This window comes from Choloepus didactylus, chromosome 11 (assembly GCF_015220235.1).
Source record: "Choloepus didactylus isolate mChoDid1 chromosome 11, mChoDid1.pri, whole genome shotgun sequence".
Classification (NCBI taxonomy): Eukaryota; Metazoa; Chordata; class Mammalia; order Pilosa; family Megalonychidae; genus Choloepus; species Choloepus didactylus.
Window position 1 is genome coordinate 63,855,253 of NC_051317.1, and position 18,817 is coordinate 63,874,069.

Consider the following 18,817-nt stretch of genomic DNA (forward strand, 5'->3'; position numbering starts at 1 on the left):
TATTCCTTTGGGAAAACAAGCCCAAAATTATTTAGATGACAATCATTTTTTTGGCAGGTAAGTGTCTATATTCTTGGGGAGGTTCAGAATTAAATACAGAGAACTATGGTACTCTGTGCTTGTGTTAAGCTTAGAAAGGATCTCTGACTTTTTGATAGTTTAAATTTTTGTTATTTGTAAGATAATGTGGCATATTAGACTCCACTTCTCCTTTTCCCTCCCTACTGCTCTATATCCCATCACTTTCTCCTTCTTCTCTACCCCTAAACATTGGAGTCACCCAGGGGTCAGTCCTTGATCATCTGTTTTTGATTATCTTTTCTCTGTCTACATTCACACCCTTTGGTGACCTCATTCACCTCTGTCTTTCATATTAAAAGGTACAAAAGCTTTAAACATTGCCTACCTGTTGATAACACCAAATCTAATCTCAAACCAGATCTCTCCCCTGAATTCATTCTCTTCTACTCAATGGTCTGTTCACTATCTCTACTCCATTGTCTAAAAGACATCTCAAACTTTGATTTCCTGACCTGACAGTGCCCCACGAAAGTCTTGTTCCCCAGTCTTCCCCAAATCAGTAAATTACAATTACTTTCCTCATGTTGGTCAGGCCAAAAACCATAGTGTGATCCTTTTTTGAGCCAACAAATGTTTATAAAAATTTAGCTAACAAAATGAGGCATGATAATAGAGGTTTGATTAGATGTATTTCCAATCTTCATAATAATGTTCGGTTTGCTAGAGTGTGTAATGTTAAACGAAATAACCTTGACAATTTAATTTTCAGTTATTCAGTTCTATTTAGGTTATGAATCTCCTCTGTCCTCACTCCCTCATGCAAAGCCATGCCTTTAAAATACCATGTGTGTAACGACTCCCAAACGTGGAACTCCAACTACACCTCTCTCCTCAATCTCCACCTGCCACCAGGACATGTCCCTTTGAAACTCTGAACTCTTGATTAACCCACACATAATCTGAACTTTCAGTCCTCCACCCCATTTCAGTTAAACTCCATTCATACAGTTGTATACGCCAAAAACCTTAGCTTCATCCGTCACTATTTTTTTTTTCTCACCTCCTTTATCCAATTTATCATCAGAATCCAAATCAGACCACTCCTACCACATCTATGGCTAGTCACCTTAATCAAAGCCCCATCACCTCTCATTGGGTCTTCTCCAGTAGTCTCCTAACTATTCTCCCACCTAACTGTTCTCCATCCAGCAGCCAGATTTAGCCTTTTAAAAAAGTCCATGTCATTCCTCTGCTCTAAGTTCTACAATGGTTTTCTATCTGTGAGGGAAATCCCAGATTCTTTGCATGAAACCATACACATTAATTTGTTTAGGATCTGTCTCCCCAACACTGGAATGAAAACTCCATGAGAGCCAAGACTTCTCGTTTGTTCACCACATTATCCACAGCATTGGACACACAGGGCTCAATAAATATTTGTTGCATGGAAAAGGGACGAATTGCTGAATGTGGGTGAAGGTTGGGAGTGTGGAATCATATCAGGGGGAGCTCGCTAATATTTTACTTTATAATTTTTACTATTTTGTAAAAGAGAAATCATTTTGAAGACATAGGTGTTCAAAAATTTTTAAGGGAGGAGTTTATTGAAATGTGTTAAATCCAAGCTCTATGAAAACACTAAAGAGACACTAGGATAAGATAGAAAACCTCAAAGGCAGTGGCAAGTGGAAGTAAGGGATCTGAAAATGTTAAAAGATTAGGTAGGAGATTAGATTGAGATCCCAGCTTTGGCTGTAGCCTGTTTCTCCATTTTTGAAGTTTATTTGTGTCCTTGCTCCCTCTCTTCTATTGTTTGTTTGTTTGTTTGTTTTTCCATTTTCTCACCATACTCACCAATTTCAATTCACAGTCAATGTACATTTTTAAATCTCCAGACAGCTCTCAGGGATTCAGAACATGCCTGAAGGAAGGTGCTTCTTTCATAAAGCCCCAATAGCTCAAATAAAGACCATGATCTGATCAAGAAGACTGAAGGAAATACTGTGAAATGGCCAAAGCCAGCAAAAGCCGGAAATCAAGACACCTAGGAGCCTGAGGCCTGAGACTTTGTGGCTTTGTGATCAAGATGTTACCCTCCCTTCCCATAAGGAGGATTTGGGAAGACCAGATATTCCTGGTTGATAAAAGAAATGCCTGAGGGTGGTGATGGTAGCACAAAAATTGTGAATGTCATTAATGCCACTGAATTGTGTGCTGGCAGTGGTTGTGATTGAAAATCTTATTTCCTGTCTATGTTACCACAATTGAAAAAAGAGAAAGACTAAAGAGACAATGGCAATTAAATGCAATATATGATCCTGGAATGGATCTAATAATGGAGGAGAAAATGCCCAAAAGCACATTTGAAAAATTTGGACACTGGAAAAAGTTGGAATAGAGACTGTATGATTTATTTCAATGTTAAATTACTTGAAGTTGATATTTTTTGTACTTAAGGTAGTTATGTAAGTGAATATCCTTATTCTTTGGAAATATACATGGAAGTAATACCAATTAAAATAGCATGATGTATGCAATCTGTTCTCAAATATTTAAGAAACGGTAGCTAGAATAGATGGTTGATAGAGGTTACATGTAGATAGAATGATGTAACATGTGGCAAAATGGTTCAAGTCGATAAATCTGGGTATCTGGATGGGGGATATTGGAGTTCTCTGTATTGTTTTCATATTATTTTTGCAATTTTCATTTTGGTTTGAAATTATTTTGAAATGAAAAGTTAAAAAAAAATTTTAAATATGAAGAGTAGCTCTGGGATGGGCAATAAATGCCTCCTGTATAGAGTCAGTTTCAGAAGGGGCAGGATTTGCTCGGTACCTGGCTACGAGTTTGTAATAAAAGACGGGAGCAGAGGGTAGTCAACCGGGGTAAATTGACTCCAGTGCTGCCTCTTTCCTTTCCCTAATCAGAGCTGTAATCCCCCTCACATATTTTAAACAGGAGGCAATACTGGTCTGGGATTGGATTGGGATCACATTTTAATCACTTAATGTCATCATCACAATAGGCCACTCCCTGTAGCTCCAACTTCTGGAGGAATTTGAAAGCAGAACTGGGAATAAGAACTAGATCAGATTCCCACTGGATTTGGTGGAGCAAAGACGCAAGTTTAAGCAGTCCTCTAGCCTCCAGCTACTGTGTCAAGGGGTTGAGAGGTGAGTCCTGTTTCAAATATTACATTTGAAAAATTGTGGCAGACATATAAAAATAGGTTCCAACTGATCATCTGATAAAATTCACTCTCTTCTACATGTGGTGAAAGTGCTTTTTCTTTTTCTGCCTGCCTCCTAAACGTTAGCATTCGCTCTACCTTGGTGAATCTATTACTCTGACACAAATCTTCCTCCAGGGGAGTGGAGGGAAACCTCTGTGGACAGAGACGGTCGGGAGCACCCTGTTTCTGCCAAGAAAGCTCCTGGAATATGGAAGAATGTTCGCCACCAAGGAAGGGATAGCATCTGTGGAGTTTTTGCTTGTTACGCGTGGACGTGTTCCTTTTGGTTAAGGAAGATTGGGTAGTTCTTGGAAAATCTTGGGGCTAATTCTGTTGCGGTTGATGCTATTGCTTGTTATGCCATATTCTAGAACATCATTGAAACAATGCATTAATACAAAGCTACCTTTGATTTTAAAAGTCACACCTAAAAGTCTTTTTTTTTTTTTTTTTTTTTGACCCAAGACTGCATTGTCAAGAGAGCAGTGCATGCAAGTTGTTTCTATTTTCTTTCTTCCCACTCCTCAACTTGTCCAAAAGGTGGTATGCTCTCTATCCCTCAGTATTTTCTCTCCCCTCTTGCCATGCATAAATAGCCGGTCTGAGCTTCTTGCTGGAGTCCTCCCACACCTCTGGCTTTGCTCCAGCTGGTTCTTTTGCCCAGAATGCCTCTCCTTAGCTATTCCTAATATTGGAAAAAACTTCCTGATCTTTAGCGGTCCATCTGAAATGCTGCCTCTTCTATGAAACCCTCCCCTTCCTCCCATAAATGAAATCTCCTATCTGCCTGGAGAATTAATTTTTTTTTTCTCTCATTAGGTCTTACTTTGTTGTATATTTAATTGTGCATATGTTTCTCTTTTTATATTCTAAGATCCTTGAGTACTGCAAGCATTTTGCCCTCTTTGCCACCTCCAGTGTCTTCAAGCATGGTGGAAACTTGTTGAATTCTGAGGGCAGTGTTTTCACTGGGAGTGTTGGTCCAAGCAAAGCAGTATCTCATGGCATTTAAGCGCCTGAGCTTGGAATGAAAGTGGCCTCAGGTGGAATCCAGTCCCTACCACTTAATCAGCTCGTGACCTTGGCTGGTGGTTAATTCTCTCAAAACCTCAATTCCTTCACTGGTAAAATGGGAATAAGAAAATTTAATAAAAACAGGGTTGTTGTGACGAATAAATAGGCAATGTAAAGCTCTTGGCACATAAGAGAGACTTAATAAATGCTATTTTTATTAGCATTAAGCTCCTGTAAAGAAACCAAAACGTTCTCAACACATGTTAATCCATTTTAATAAATTGGGAGAGAGTGGGCCAGGGAGACTTTCTCTCCCTAAAATTTTACTCTTTCCTGGCTCTTACTCTATAAAGAGAGCAATCACTTTGTAACAGTGAGGTCTGATAGAAATATGATGCGAGTCACATATGTGATTTAAAATTTTCTGCTAATCACATTAAAAGTTGCAAAATAAACAGGTGAAATTAATTTTAATGCATTTTATTTAACTTAATATATCTAAAATATTATTTCAACATATAATCAATATAAATAATTAATGAGATATTTTACATTACTTTTTGGGTGACTGAATTTCTGGAATCCCGTGCATACTTTGTGCTTACTGCACGTCTCAGTTTACACTAGCCACATTCAAGTGTTCATTACCCACAGGTGGCCAGTGCCTACCATGTCGGACAGTGTAGTTTTATAACATCAGGTTTGAAAACATTTGCCTCGTGAACAAACCAAATCACATCATGCTGTCACTGAATGCAGTTGATATTATAAGACAACGTATTTCTCTAAAAATAAATTAGGCCTGGGTGGCCTGAAGGCTGGACTCTGGTCTCCATTCTGCCATCTTATTTGAATGTGTTTCATTTTCCCCGTCCACTCCTAACAATGCCTCAATCGTCCTCTGTCTTATCCCCACTCACCTCCCCAGGGCCAGACCGAAGACCTGAAACACATGCCCAACACCTCCAAGCCATGCCTCTAAGAGATTTATTAATCGAGGGATCACTATTAATGTGGGCTTCTTAGAGAGCCACTTCATGTCTTTCCTTTTCCCCAGAGGTTATTCCAGTTATTCCAGTTTATGGGAATATTCTGTGTAGAATGTGAGTACTTCATGTTACCTGTTCCCTGATCTAGTCACATTTCATATCCTACCTACCCTGGCTACTGGGAACCCACTCAGAATATAAGGCTGGCAATGGGGAGGTGGGGAAGGCAAGCCTAGAGGCTCTGTGTGGTTTTATTTGACAAAGGGTTTAAAAAGTTTGAAACTCGCCTCACTCTTTGGTTTGGAGGGGAGACCACACTATTTGCCCAAGCTTTCACAACCCAGACCGCCCGACCCCCAGTCTCAGCGTATTTTCTCCAATGCTGTGGTGCCTCCCCTGGTTTCGCCTATTGATGTTAGGAGATTTTGAAGAACTTACTGGATTTATGCAGCTCCAGTAGAAATAGGGACTCTTACAACTGAGATCTGTTGGCATGAATGAACTGGTCACTCACTTCAATTTTGTTTTTGCAGGTGTGATCCTGCATGGGGAGGCAGCTGGTTCAGGAAGGAGAGTTACCTTTGCCCCTTCTATAACCCAGAGGTGAACTGCCTCACAGGGGTTTAGCATTTCCCCTACCAGGCCAAGAAAAATGGAATTGTTAAGTATTCTGGAGGCTTCTCCCCAAGTCTTTCAACTTATTATCAATCCATAGACACAGGACATTAGCAGAAGATGGAATTTGACTCAGGAGTGCAGCACAAATCTAGAATACATGATTTAAAGCATAAACTAACTTTATTCTGACCTCATCCCCAGAATACTGTAAGAGCATCCAGTGACCAAAAACTATTTCAGCCGCGAAGGTTGATTCGTGTTCAAGGCCCAGACCATTTCACCCTGTTTTCTCAACTCAAAGCTGCATTTCTCTTGCTTATAAAATTTGCATATTTTCTCAGTGCCTGTTTCTGACTCACAATAAACAATGCCCAGACCGCCTGCCAAAAAAATGTCCAAATGTGAATAGTTGCTATAATAGTCGTTTTTGTGATGGCAACTTTGAGCTGTGTGCTTTTAAATTATAATTACTTTTTTTTTCTTACAAAAGATGTGTATCTGTCTTGATTACTGCAATTACGATTCTATACCAGAAAGCACTTATAAAAGATTCATGTCATCACTGAGCTCCATAAAACCAGTGCCCTTCAAAAAGCTTCCTTTGGTGACTGTTTATATGTTTGTGTTTAATTTGTGACAGAGAAACCTAATGAGAAGCCATTAATCACAGAGTGGATATAAAAATGTGTCTTGAACTAAATAGAGCAAAGTGGATATGGCAAGCCCATTAATAGCATGACTTGATTTAGAATCACTGAATGTTAATAGGGAAAGGAACTTGAGAGACAATGTAGTCAAACTTCATTTTACAGATGACATTCAGAATTAGAGTGGAGGGGACATCTGGTTTAGTAATTTAAAAGCGCTATAGGATCATGAGTTAGGGGACCTGAGTTCTACACCTAAGATTCAGGTAAGAGTTGATGCTGTGTGTTTTGTTTTGTTTTTTAACAGTTTTATTCACATACTGTACAATTCATCCAAAGTGTACAATCAATGGTTCTTGGTATAATCACAGAGTTGCACAGTCATCAGCACAATCAATTTGAGAATATTCTCCTTGCTCCAAAACCAAAAAATCCCTTATCTCTTGTACCCCCTATTATTGACACATAGCATTGCTTTTGTTACTATTGATGAAAGAATATTACAACATTACTGTTAACTATAGTCCATAGTTTGCATTTGTTGTATTTTTTCCAATCTTGCAGTCTTGAGGCAGAGTTTCAGTTATATACCATAACAAAGTAGTTATGGCCCGAGCAGACTTGACTACCTCATTCATCCATGTTTTCAAACCATGACTGGTGGAATCCCCTGTTGAGGTGGCGCCTCAGAGGCCTACTGAATGAAAGGAGGGACCCTTATTTGAATAAGTTCAGAGCAGCTCTACTTGAATCTATTTTACATCATAAGGATTAAAAAAGGAATTCACTGACTCTTTTTCTTTTTTGAGTTTGGTATTTACCAATGTCCTTTCCCCAAGTCTTAGAATTGGAGACAGATTGATGAAGTCTCTAGTGGTCTTGGCTGTGTGACTTCTGTTTATTCATGCAGCAATTCTTGACTGAGCACCTTCTTCACTGGTTATCAACACAGTAGTTATCAACACAGGCTCTGCTCTCCAGCAGCCCACAGTTTAGGGTGAGGGAGAGAGGTGGGGAGACTTGCAATACAGACTGGTAGTGATTCTGGAAATTTAAGCCTAGAGGCTTTGGGAGCACATAGGAGAGACATCTGATCAAGGATCTTGTATCAGGGATTTGCAATTGAAGAGAGGTTTGGGGTTGGCTCCCCAGAAGAAATAGCAGATGGTAGACCTTCCCTTTAATATGCTTTATTTTCTATCTGTCTTTAATAAAAGCTACCAGGAACTTCTTTTGAAAAAGATGGAAAATCAAAGGTCCGGGAACTGTAAGTCATTCACTGGCTGTGTAATCCTGGGCAAGTTATGTAATCTCTATAAAACTCCATTTCAACATTTGGATATAAGGGACTAGTAATAATAGAATGTGCCTGAAAGTGTTATCACAAAGATTAAATTAGATCATGTGTGTTAAAGGGCTTATAAAACTATAAAGTCCTATAAAAGATGTTGGCTATTTATTGTGACTAAACTCCAATTAGCCTACGTTATCTCCCCCATCTAAATGAAGACTGTGGTCCTACTGAGGTTTGGCTCATGTTGGGCAACTGGGAAAATGCCATTTCACAATATAGGTGATGATTCATAACAATAACACCTATGAAATCTTCATTAAAAACAGATCATCTTTATATTTAATATGGAGAAAATGCATTAAAATTTTTTTAGCTATCATTATATCCAACCCTTCGCTAACATGACAAAAATGTATGGAATAACTTCTCACTGTTGGGGATCTCTTTGGGGAGCTCTGCTTGCTCACCCTCTCCCTTATGGTGGGGTTCCCTAGAACTTGCCCTTGCCCAGACCTCCTCTTAAGCCCCACCAGAGGTCAAAACATTACAATGTGCTTTGGGAACATTATGGTAACATGGAAGGTGCACATGTCATCCAAAGGAGGCAGCCCCCACTCAATGCCAGCCTATCCCTTGAAGAGCCTCCATTTTGTGCAGTCATCCCCTATTTTTCAAGAGGATCCATTTTGTTAAAAAAAATGTGATCGTGAATGATCCCAGTTTGTAAATGCTCCTCCTGCCCCTAGGCTTCCTGGCTCAAATCTCACGCATATAAAGACTTTGCATCTACCTAAAATTAAAACCACTTTTGTGCTTAAATGCTGTGGCTCCCCCTTGCCTAGGAGTAGACTTCAAGTTCTTTAATTTGGTGTTTTAGGTCCTCCTAGTCTACTGCAGCATTCAACCCCTGCCCACTCCCTACCATGCTGCACAATGCCTGTTCCACGCAGGCTCCATGCCAGACCCAAGTATACACAGTGGTGAGCCAAGCACAGATCCTACCTCCAAGGAGCACTCTGTCCCATGAGGAAACCAACTGGTAACAGACTTTAGCACCCAGAGTTCCCATAACTGGCACCTTCCCATTACCCACCATGCAATAATTTCAGATCTGTGTTTGTGAGCCCCTTGAGGAAAGGAACTGGTATTTGGAACACAGTAGTTGCTCATTTGAATGAATGAATGAGTGAATATTAGACAGCTTATAGTTAACCTCTCCACAGTGGAATTTTTCAGACTTCATATGTATTTTAAAAAAAACCAGTCTGTTAAAATCCAACTAACCAGAATTCACAGATTTTTTCATTCTTCTGCCTTTTACATTGAAAGTTAAAGAAAAAAATTAAGAAAAAATGAAAGGCCTACTGCCACAACCACTAATCCTACCCTTATCTCTAGTACTTCCGCTATCACACCCTGGGATCAAATCAGTTCCCCTTCATTGTCTTAGCACTCTACAATTTCCAGATCGTAGGAAAGAATTAACCCTCCTGATGATGATCCTAAAATGCAAGCTATTTGAACAGGAATCATAAAATCCCTAATGAAATTAAAAATAAACGTGGAAAATATTCAGTAATGGTTACAAGGTTTTTAATCAAGACTCTTCCTCAAAAAATCCAATTAACCATAATTCCTTAACTTGAATCCTGAAATTAAATGGTTCTGACCTCTGTTAAGATTAGCACTTGCTTATTGTCTTGATCCATCATACTTCAAACTAAGTAATGGGGATGTTCCATTTAAGGGTGGGTTGATTTAGTTTCTTATAATAACATTTTTCCCAAAGAAAGAATTTACCTACATCAAAGTTAATAATAGAATGTTCATTTGAGCAGCATTTGTTGCATGTGTTATTTTCTCCCATTCTGGAATATTAAAATGAATATGATTTCCTGACTCTGTCTCCTACTCCCAAATAGCTTTAAATGAAACAAAGTACACAAAGGCTTTTTCATAATTTCTCAACCTTTCATTTATTTAGTGTTTCTAAGAAGGAAAAAATGTTTTAAAGCTTAGGGGGTTTACTTATAAAGGAGGGGAAAAGGTAGGAATGTATGTTGAGTAAACCCAGGTTGCCCGTAGGGCATTATTTCTCTAGCTTTCCAAAAGAGAAAGTGGTGCTGAAAAGAAGTAATTCCAAATATTCCCCCAGACAAAAACCTTGTAATTCAGATGAACTCTGAACTGAGAGTCTATGCATCTCATTTTCTCATTAGGTTTTATTGCAGCCAAAAAAAAACATTCAGTGGTGAATTGCTTCCTTTCTCAAGGTCACACCAGACTCCCAAAAAGTCTGCACAAAAAATAGTGAAATGGCTTTTAACCAAGCTTTACAGATTAAAAAAAGAAAAAAAGAAGGGGTCATCAGGGCCTTCTCATCTCTGTGTTAGACAAAGTGTGATTTTCTAGCTCTTTTGTTTACCAGTCGAAAAAAAGAATAAAAAATGGAAACGCCACTTGGCTTCAATCTCCATTTAAAATCATCAGATTTCTCTTGAAGATCCCTTGAAATACAAGTTGCTTCCACAAGAAACATGGACTAGTTAGTCCTAAACCCATGGCTCAGATGAGACTTGGTGTAGTAAATAAATGCTTTAAACCAAAATCATGGTGTTCAGAAACAGCTCCGTGCACCCAGGCTAAAGATGTCAACATAAAAAACAGACAGTTGAGAAGCATTTTATTCCATATCCTTGTATTAAACATAATACAACTCATAAGAGTTCTTTAAAGTATCAGGCATAAGACAGGTTCTTGTCCTCAAGGAACTCATAATTTAGTTGAGAAGCCAAAACTTAACATGATTTTAAATAGTAAGAAGTACAAGACAGTGTATAATTAAATGTTAAGCAATGTGGAACAGATGCAAAGTGACACAGGAGATTAGAGGAGGAAGGGAAAGATCCCTGAGCTGTCAAGAGTGCGTATTTTCAATAAACTCTTAATATGGTGCCAAATTAGCAAGTTGTTGTAACTGCTGTTGATTTATAATTTTAAAGCATTCACATTATTTCCAATTGCTTTCTGGCTAGTAGCTGTTGTAAAGGACATATATTGAACAGTTGAAGCTGGCAGGAAACCTTTCTTTATCATTTCCCTGAATTTGCTAATGAGGGAAAAAAGATAGACTTCCTTTTTGGATAACAGATCATCTGTGGCAGCTTTTGCATGGAGAATATGAGATTTAATGAACCAGAATACAGAACCCTGGCTGTGGTTTTTGGAATGAGTGAGTGTTTCTATTGAACACTTCTCTGATTTGCTAAACAAGTTCTAAGTTTAGAGGTGAATCAGGCTCAAAAACTAATTTTTAATTTTTTTTTAATTTTTGATTCTTAATTTTTAAATTTTAAATTTTCCTTTTAAGAAAAATGGACTAGATGTGCAAGTTGAATCATCAAGGCAATGAGAATTTTTGAACTCCTAAAAATGACAGGGGGAGGAGGGATTTAGCATCCTTTAAAATTGAGGCATCAGAACACTGACTTATCTTCCCAAACAATGAAACTTCAGTTGTGCATTTGCATTCTGGGTCCTAAAATGCTTTTTTACTTTAGTTCAGTAAAGATCCTGATCTCTTTGCGTTTCTTACCTTTTCAGTCTTTGCAATGCAGGCAATTTGAGCTAAATTAGATTAATTATGATGGAGTTTAAACTGCTAAAATAGCGGCACTTCTCATCTTGTATTTTGAGAAACTTTAGGCAAAGTTAAGAGAATTGTAGTATTTTTTTTTTTCCTGAATACTTCATTGCATTCTGGGTCTTCCCAAGAAATGTCAATTATTTCACCAGTTCTTAAAAAAAGCACTCTCCCATTACAGTCGTACAACCAGGCAAAAGAGCACACATCTTTCTTTAGGGGAAAGAAACCTGCGATAAAGTGAGATAATTAAATTTAGCCTTAGAAAAAGTCTTTGAAACGTTCTAATCAAGACTTCCAGCTTTGAGGGCGTGTGCGCCTTACTCTTTAATTCTTCTTAGTCTTGATTTTGCATTTCTGATGAAGTGAACTGACAAAGCGTGAAAGTACTCTAAGAAGCAAAACAAAGCTAGCAAGCATGTTTCTGTTGGGCCAAGATTAATCAATATTCCAGAAGCCTCGGGTTTCCCTCCTCCTTTCTTGTGGTGTTTTCATTTTTCCCCACTCCCCCTTTCCCGGGCACAGACTCCTCCCCATTTCTTAAGTTGCCGTGATAGTAACTTGCGGTCTCAGAGCGCATGTAGAGCTCCGGGGCTAGGCTGTCTGGCTCGCTGCGTTTTGTTACTCCTTCGTACCTGTTGGGGAATTCACCTTGTCATCTGCCTGGGGTGTCTTCCACCCGTTACTAATCAGAAAAGGTAAGTCTGGGGTCCTGTATTTCTGCTGGGTTTGATTTCTTATTCCATTTATTTGCAATGCTGTTTCCCAAGCAGAGGAGTAGTGAGAGTAAAAGCTAGCCATTTTGGTAGATAAAGTTCACGTTAGTCATTTAGTGCAGCGAGTGTGCAGTGTCTATTTATGCTGTCCTCTCTAATTTAGAGTTGAGTAATTCAGGGTGGATTGGCGGCAGATTGTGGTTAGAGTTCTAGAAGAGAATCAAGGCTGAGCTCATCTGTTTCAAAGTAAAGGGAATCAGAGATTCGTAAAAATCCGGTCTCTCCCTTCCCCTCTTCTTTGCTTCTCCCTAAACTTTTAATCTGCTGTGAAGTCTTAAACAAGTAGTAGATCGTATTATCACTGACCCTAACCTGTAATTAAGTTTAAAAGTCAGAACTGTTAAGTCTTTTTTTTTCCACACTTGGATTTATTTGCCCAAAGCCTGCGAGGAGTCCCTGCGTTTCCCGTTACCTCCCCCACAGGCGCACACGCTGGCTGCCTGCGTCGCCAGAACCACACGGCCACAGTCGCGTCTCCCTTTTTACTCACATTGATGATGGTAAAGGCTATGGATTAGAAATCTTGTAAAGAAGCAGAAATGAAGCCCATGTTTTTTTCAGAACAGCAGGCTTCCACCAAGGAAAGGATCTACGTAGATCTGAGTAACCTGAGAGCCCGTTTAAGAAAGAAACTACACACTGCACTATTCAGAATAAAAATTGGATTCTTCTGCTCATCTGCTCTAGAATTCCTAAATTTTAAAATATTTAAAAGTCAGTGATAGTCTCCTCAGAAGACTCCATTATGTTGGTCACAGAGACAAATACTATTTTGTGCTTCAACATGTAATCAAAATGAAAATGAATTATGATTTCTGATAGTTTACAGATGTAAATAAGCACTTTGCCTATTTCAAGGAAAAAAATTTTTAAGTTACCCTGTAAGGTAGTGAAAAATGTATTTCCCACATCCTGTGGACACTTGTGTTTTTGTCTTGTTTTGTTTTGCTTTTGAGCAAGTTTAGTGTATGTATTGTCAAAGCAAGCACATTTTTTTTACCATTTTTTCTGAGTAATATTATGTTGTTTATAGTTACACCTATATGTAATAGAAAGGACCCAATTGCCAAATATCAATATCTTAATACATTTTGTTGACCTGGTTATGCTGTCACCATGTATGCAACATAAGTTATCAAGCCATTATTGAGAACTTCCTGTGCGCTTAATCCGATTGGACATTTATTGAGTACGTACATTGTGCAAGGCACTTGCTAGGTTTTTGGAGATAGGAAAGGGGGTAGAGGGTTCTCAGTCACACCCAGGTCTGAGGAAGCCTTTTATAGCCTTTTTGGATAGGGAAGGACAGATAAAAATAAAATAAAATAAAGACATTCTCAACTTGCATACCTTTCTTACACATGGTCCAGTAAAATATGCACATTCCAGCCTTGAAACCTGGCATTGCCACTCTCCAGTCCTTGATTCCTGCTGGAATTACACAGTTTACTAAAGACTTACATTGGTTTGGGGCAGCACTGATTTCTCACCCCTGGAGGCTATAATATAACTGTCTCTTTCTCTTCCTTTCTAGTTGTGTTCTCTAACACCAAAGAAAAGGTTTGACTTTCTGGGAGTGATTCAGAGACACTGAAGTACAAAGAAGAGACACTTTAGAGAAGTAAAATATGTCTAAAAGCAATGGAGAAGAGCCCAAGGTGGGGGGAAGGATGGAGAGGATCCAGCAGGGAGTCCGTAAACGCACGCTCCTGGCCAAGAAGAAAGTGCAGAACATCACAAAGGAGGATGTTAAAAATTACTTATTTCGGAATGCTTTTGTGCTCCTCACGGTCACCGCTGTCATTGTGGGTAAGTCATTTGATTAAAAAAAAAAAGGAAGAGAGAAAACTGTATCATGTTCTCTGAGACATCTGGCTACCTGGGAACATTATCAGATGGACTCATTGTGGGAATTCAGAACAATAACCCAGGCTTTCCTGAACTTGAAGATTTTTTTTCCATGGTGACAGTTTATTGGCATGTTTGCAGCAATGTATGGTAAACATGTGGGAATCTGAAAAAAGTATCATTAGGCATTATGCAAATTGAATAGTTGTGTGGGGAAAGGAAATAGACCAAATGTTTTCCCATCTCATCCAAGGATAAAAGAATGATAATTTATTCATTAGGCATGAGCAGTTAAAAAACAAGCAGACATGCTAGATTCACCAAATGTAATCATTATGCAATATCACTTTCACTTAAAATTAATTTATACAGCACATGCAAAATGAAATCCCTAATATTAATCATATTCTAACTGGTACTGATTTGAAGCCAAATGTCAATCTTAGACATAGACGCTGAATGTATAAAAGTACACTCTCTCATCCATTGACTGGGAAAGGTGAATTGAGATAAATGTTAACATGGTCCTCTTTCATTCATTGCCTTACAGAGCCTGCCGTAAACTACTGTAGCCTTTTTTGAAACACTTCAGTCTCTTAATAGCATTGTTAACAATCTGTACTAATGAAACAAAGTTTTGTTTGGCTTATTGGCATCTGGAGTTATAATTTAGTACTTACAAGTAGCATTGATCCAACTTTAAAAGAGCTGGAAAAAAAACTGCCTACTTGGAATTTTTTACTAAACCAATATAGAAATCCTTCGGTTAAACATATAAGCCAATGCCATCTTTAAAAAATGCTTTAACTTAAATTTCTACCAATTTGCCACACAAAAAGAGGCACTCAATGCACAGTTTAAATTCTACCTTGGAGTTTGCCAAGATCTCTGTCAACTATAAAGAGGTAATGACTTAATAAAAAACTAAAAAAATTCAACAGCATGTAAATGTAATTTTAACTTGCTCCCAAAATAAGACTCTTAAATTGCAGAAAATTAGAAATACTGCAAAGAGAGTGTAGGTTATCACAAGACTTTACGTGTGTCCCATTTCAACATCTTGGACTCCTTTTAGTAGTTGTTGGTGATTAAATGATCATTCTGTCAGTTTTAGGGATGTTCAAAGTGAAAAACATCCTGATTGATCCAGAGAAATAATGACTTTCTTGAGTAGCTTCCCAGGTTTGAATATTACTGGAAGATGTATTTAAGTACCATCCCATTGTCCTGGAACTCAATGAAAAATGTGGTATGCTCACCTCATTTTTTGCTTTGAATCACAGTCATTGTCAATCCAAGCTACACACTATTAATAATAGTGAATATTTATATACCACTCACTATTTCAGTTACTTTATAGGTGTTTTGCCTATATGAGCTCATTTAATCCTCTAGCTTGTGAAGTGAGCAAGTAGATATGATTACTGTGATCCTCCTCATTTTTCAGATGAGGAAACAGCAGGGAGAGATGAAGCAACTTGCCCAGATACACAGCTAGTAAATGCCAGAGCTAGAAGTCAAGCCCAGGCTGTTTAGCACCTGAGGCCATTTTCTTAACCACTCTGCCATCTTGTCTCTCTGCTCTGCTGAGTAGTTGAAATCTTGTGAAAGATTCCAGCAAGAGAAATGCTGCTATGTCTTGGTGGAGGCCAATTAGCAAGCAGTATTAGAAGTATTAGAAGCATTTTACTTTATGACTTGCCCAACTAAATTCAGCAGAATACTTACAATTTTCCAGTTAGTGGTAAAGCCACATCTCCCTCCGTCATTTAATGAATACCTATTTATTTTACCATCCTATAGGTATAATAATAGGACTCAGCAATACTAGAGTATGTCTGGAAAAGATGCAGAAAGGCCTATTCAAAATGGTACCATGGGAAGAGTTCAATTTTTTAGAATAGAAATGTTTCATTTGAAGAATTGAAGAATGGAAAGTAATACAACATGAATATGGAAGGTAGATTGATGAACAGGAAGTGGTTAGTACAAAGAAATAACATCTCTAATAGAAGGAAGATAATGCCAAGATTTAAGAGTACTTTCTCTAGGAGTTCTGGGATCCTTTCCTAGCCCAATGAGGCCTTTCTGGAGATCTGTGAGAACTGCAATAAGAGTTGGCTGAGCAGGGATAGATGAGTTGGCTGGATGTCCCTGTGGTTGGCTTTACTGATGGAAATCAAGGAGGTAGAAACAAGAAGGCACTAACAAACAAACAACTAGAAAGAGCTCATTGACAGTCAGGGAGGTAACTGAATCAACACCAAAGATTTGGGATAGCAAATAGACAACTTAGTAGCAGACAGGTTTAGGAGGGAAGGAAGAACCCTTCCGTTATCTTTTGAATGCATCTTCCATTGAGGACCCAGTGGACATAAGGGCTCCATTTAGCTTGTCACTTGGTACCATGTCTGCATCAGCCCTAAAAGAAATAAATAATAGGGAAAAAACGTTCTTGGACACCAACTCTTTAATTTATTTGCTACAGCTTTGGAAAAAAAACAGGAAAGATGCTGGAAAGAAGAAAACAGTTACTTTCCCCAAAGATGAGTTTAGATGAACTATATAGTTATTATTTGATTTTCAAATGCTTAGCTTTTGATTCCTCTTAGTAAAAGATGGGGAAAACTACATTTTGGGTGAATTTTTTGTTCAGTCTGTTTTGCTTTGTCGTTTGGAAATAAAATGAATATGCCTTTAATATATGGAAGGGGAAACTAGAAAAATATTATGGGGGAGGGACAGAGATGTGAATCCATAGCTTCAGAATAAAGCAAAGAATTGTAAATATTTCTGCAGTAATTCCTCTTTAAACCTAGGGATAGAACCGCTGGTGCAATTTGAGGCCATTTACAAGCAATGTCAGAGACTGAATTTGCTGTCAGGAGAGAAGTCCACGTAAGGGGAGCAAGTAATGCCCAGAGAGCAGGCAGCGCCCCAGGCACTAAGCTCCTCTAAGTGAGTTCATTATTAAAAAGCACTAGATAAAGTGTCTTCCAGGGCTCTTGCAGACATATGTCTGACAAGCCACACTGAAAAGAGTGGTGACTTTCTTCCTCCAGGAAGCACTTTGTTGTTTCAAACTGTGGTTAAGCTGTGTGAGGATGACCTCAGACATCTTGCTGAAAGAAAGTGAACATCCCTTGTCATGTTCAAGTACAGAATGCCGATTCTTTACATGTCCAGGGAACAAATCACCCAATAAAAATGAAATCTCAGGCCACAGAATTATGAAGAAATGGCTCCTAAGATCAACTGCAAGGGCTGAGAATCTGTAAATAGGATTGCCTAGAATCAGATGGTGGTTTGGCCTGGAGGAGCTCAAACAGTAACTAGCATCTTTTTCTGCTGTTGGTCTTGCCACATGCAGGAAGAATAAAATAAAATAGTTCACATTTGGGTTGTCCCTTATGGGTTTGAGAGAAAATGGTGACTTGCCGAGAAAAAAAACATACTGATCGAATTTTTAGAAAATGTTTCTCCCGTTCTCTAATACTCTTTTGACACTAAATTTAAATTGCACTGAAACTCATTGCAGTTCTAGAATATTTCTAGAAGAATATACAAGCAACCTGGTAACAGGTTATCTCTTGGGAGAGGAGCTGGGTTTCTGGGGGAATGGGGTGGTGGGAGGAATATTACTTTCTTCTGAATAATGTTTTGTGTAGTTTGAATGTTTTTTACTGTATTCATATGTTATTTACCAATTACTAAAAATGTTACTTTTTAAACCTTTTAGAAGATCCAGTGCTATTCACCAGTTTAACAAATGCTGAGTGCTGTGTGCCTAGCCCTGTGCTGTGCAATGGGGGTCCCCTTCAGATGGTTTAGTAGGAGAAAAGAATGAAAAATAAAATGACTAAGGAACAAAATTTTCAGAGATGGTAACAGAGAAGTCTGTAATTAATGCTAAACAATTTTTTGATGAGATACCATTCTGTATAACATGTGGCATCTTTCTGTGTTGGCACTTTACTAGTACCACGTTCTTATTAATAGCAGCATTGGGAGCCCTATATGTGCCTTTATGGAAAGAAAAAAGTGTGGTTTTTGGTGAAGAATAGACCAGGATTCATAGGTCAGGCTGTACTATTTAATAGCTGTGTTGTCCTAAAGAAGGCTCTAAGTTTGTTTCCTCATCTATCATTATATTTAATGTATTTTCTAATAATAATAGCTAACACAAGGCATGTACTCTGTGCCAAGCACTATTCTAAGTGCTGTAAATATATTAACTTCATCTAATTCTCACAACCACTCAGGAAAGGAGGTATTTTTATTACCCCCACTTTGCAGATGCGGAAACTGGAGACAGATAATTATCCCACAGCTGCTGCATATCGAGTGGTAGACAAATCCACTATTCTGGCTTCGTATTCATACTCTTGTCCACCACACTGTTTTGGGTGCTAGTCCCTGCCCTCAGGGAAAGTCCATTCTGGTCTTAGTACAACAATTAGTTAAGAATCTGCACTGAAGCATCAACAGAAGGCACGGAAAGGAGAGGTTGAATTGAGCTATCATTAGAAGGGTCACGTGTGAGACTTGGTGACTGATTGAATGTGAGATTGAGAGAGGGTGGACTGCAGGCTGATCCCCCGATTTCTGGCTGGGGGTGGCTGATGGTGCTACCGGTGAAGGTAGAATACAGGAGGACACTTGGAGGGGGTAGTAAGTTCAGTTTGGGACAGGTTGCGTTTGAGATGCAGGATGCCACTGTGGAAGAGAAACA

The 18,817-nt window shown here is 38.6% G+C and overlaps 1 protein-coding gene across 2 annotated transcripts in view; it reads left to right on the forward strand.

The window, feature by feature from the left end:
* The first annotated feature begins 12,009 nt into the window (after nucleotides 1–12,009).
* Nucleotides 12,010–18,817, forward strand: part of SLC1A3 (solute carrier family 1 member 3) — a 73,715-nt gene continuing 66,907 nt past the window's right edge. Inside the window, exons 1-2 of one of the 2 annotated variants that reach the window (XM_037799258.1) lie at nucleotides 12,010–12,159; nucleotides 13,772–14,046. In XM_037799258.1, the coding sequence (XP_037655186.1) occupies nucleotides 13,866–14,046 (181 nt within the window). In that variant the 5' untranslated portion in view covers nucleotides 12,010–12,159; nucleotides 13,772–13,865. Of the gene's footprint in view, nucleotides 12,160–13,771; nucleotides 14,047–18,817 lie in introns of those variants that run through there. The other variant, XM_037799259.1, reaches the window with a different exon arrangement.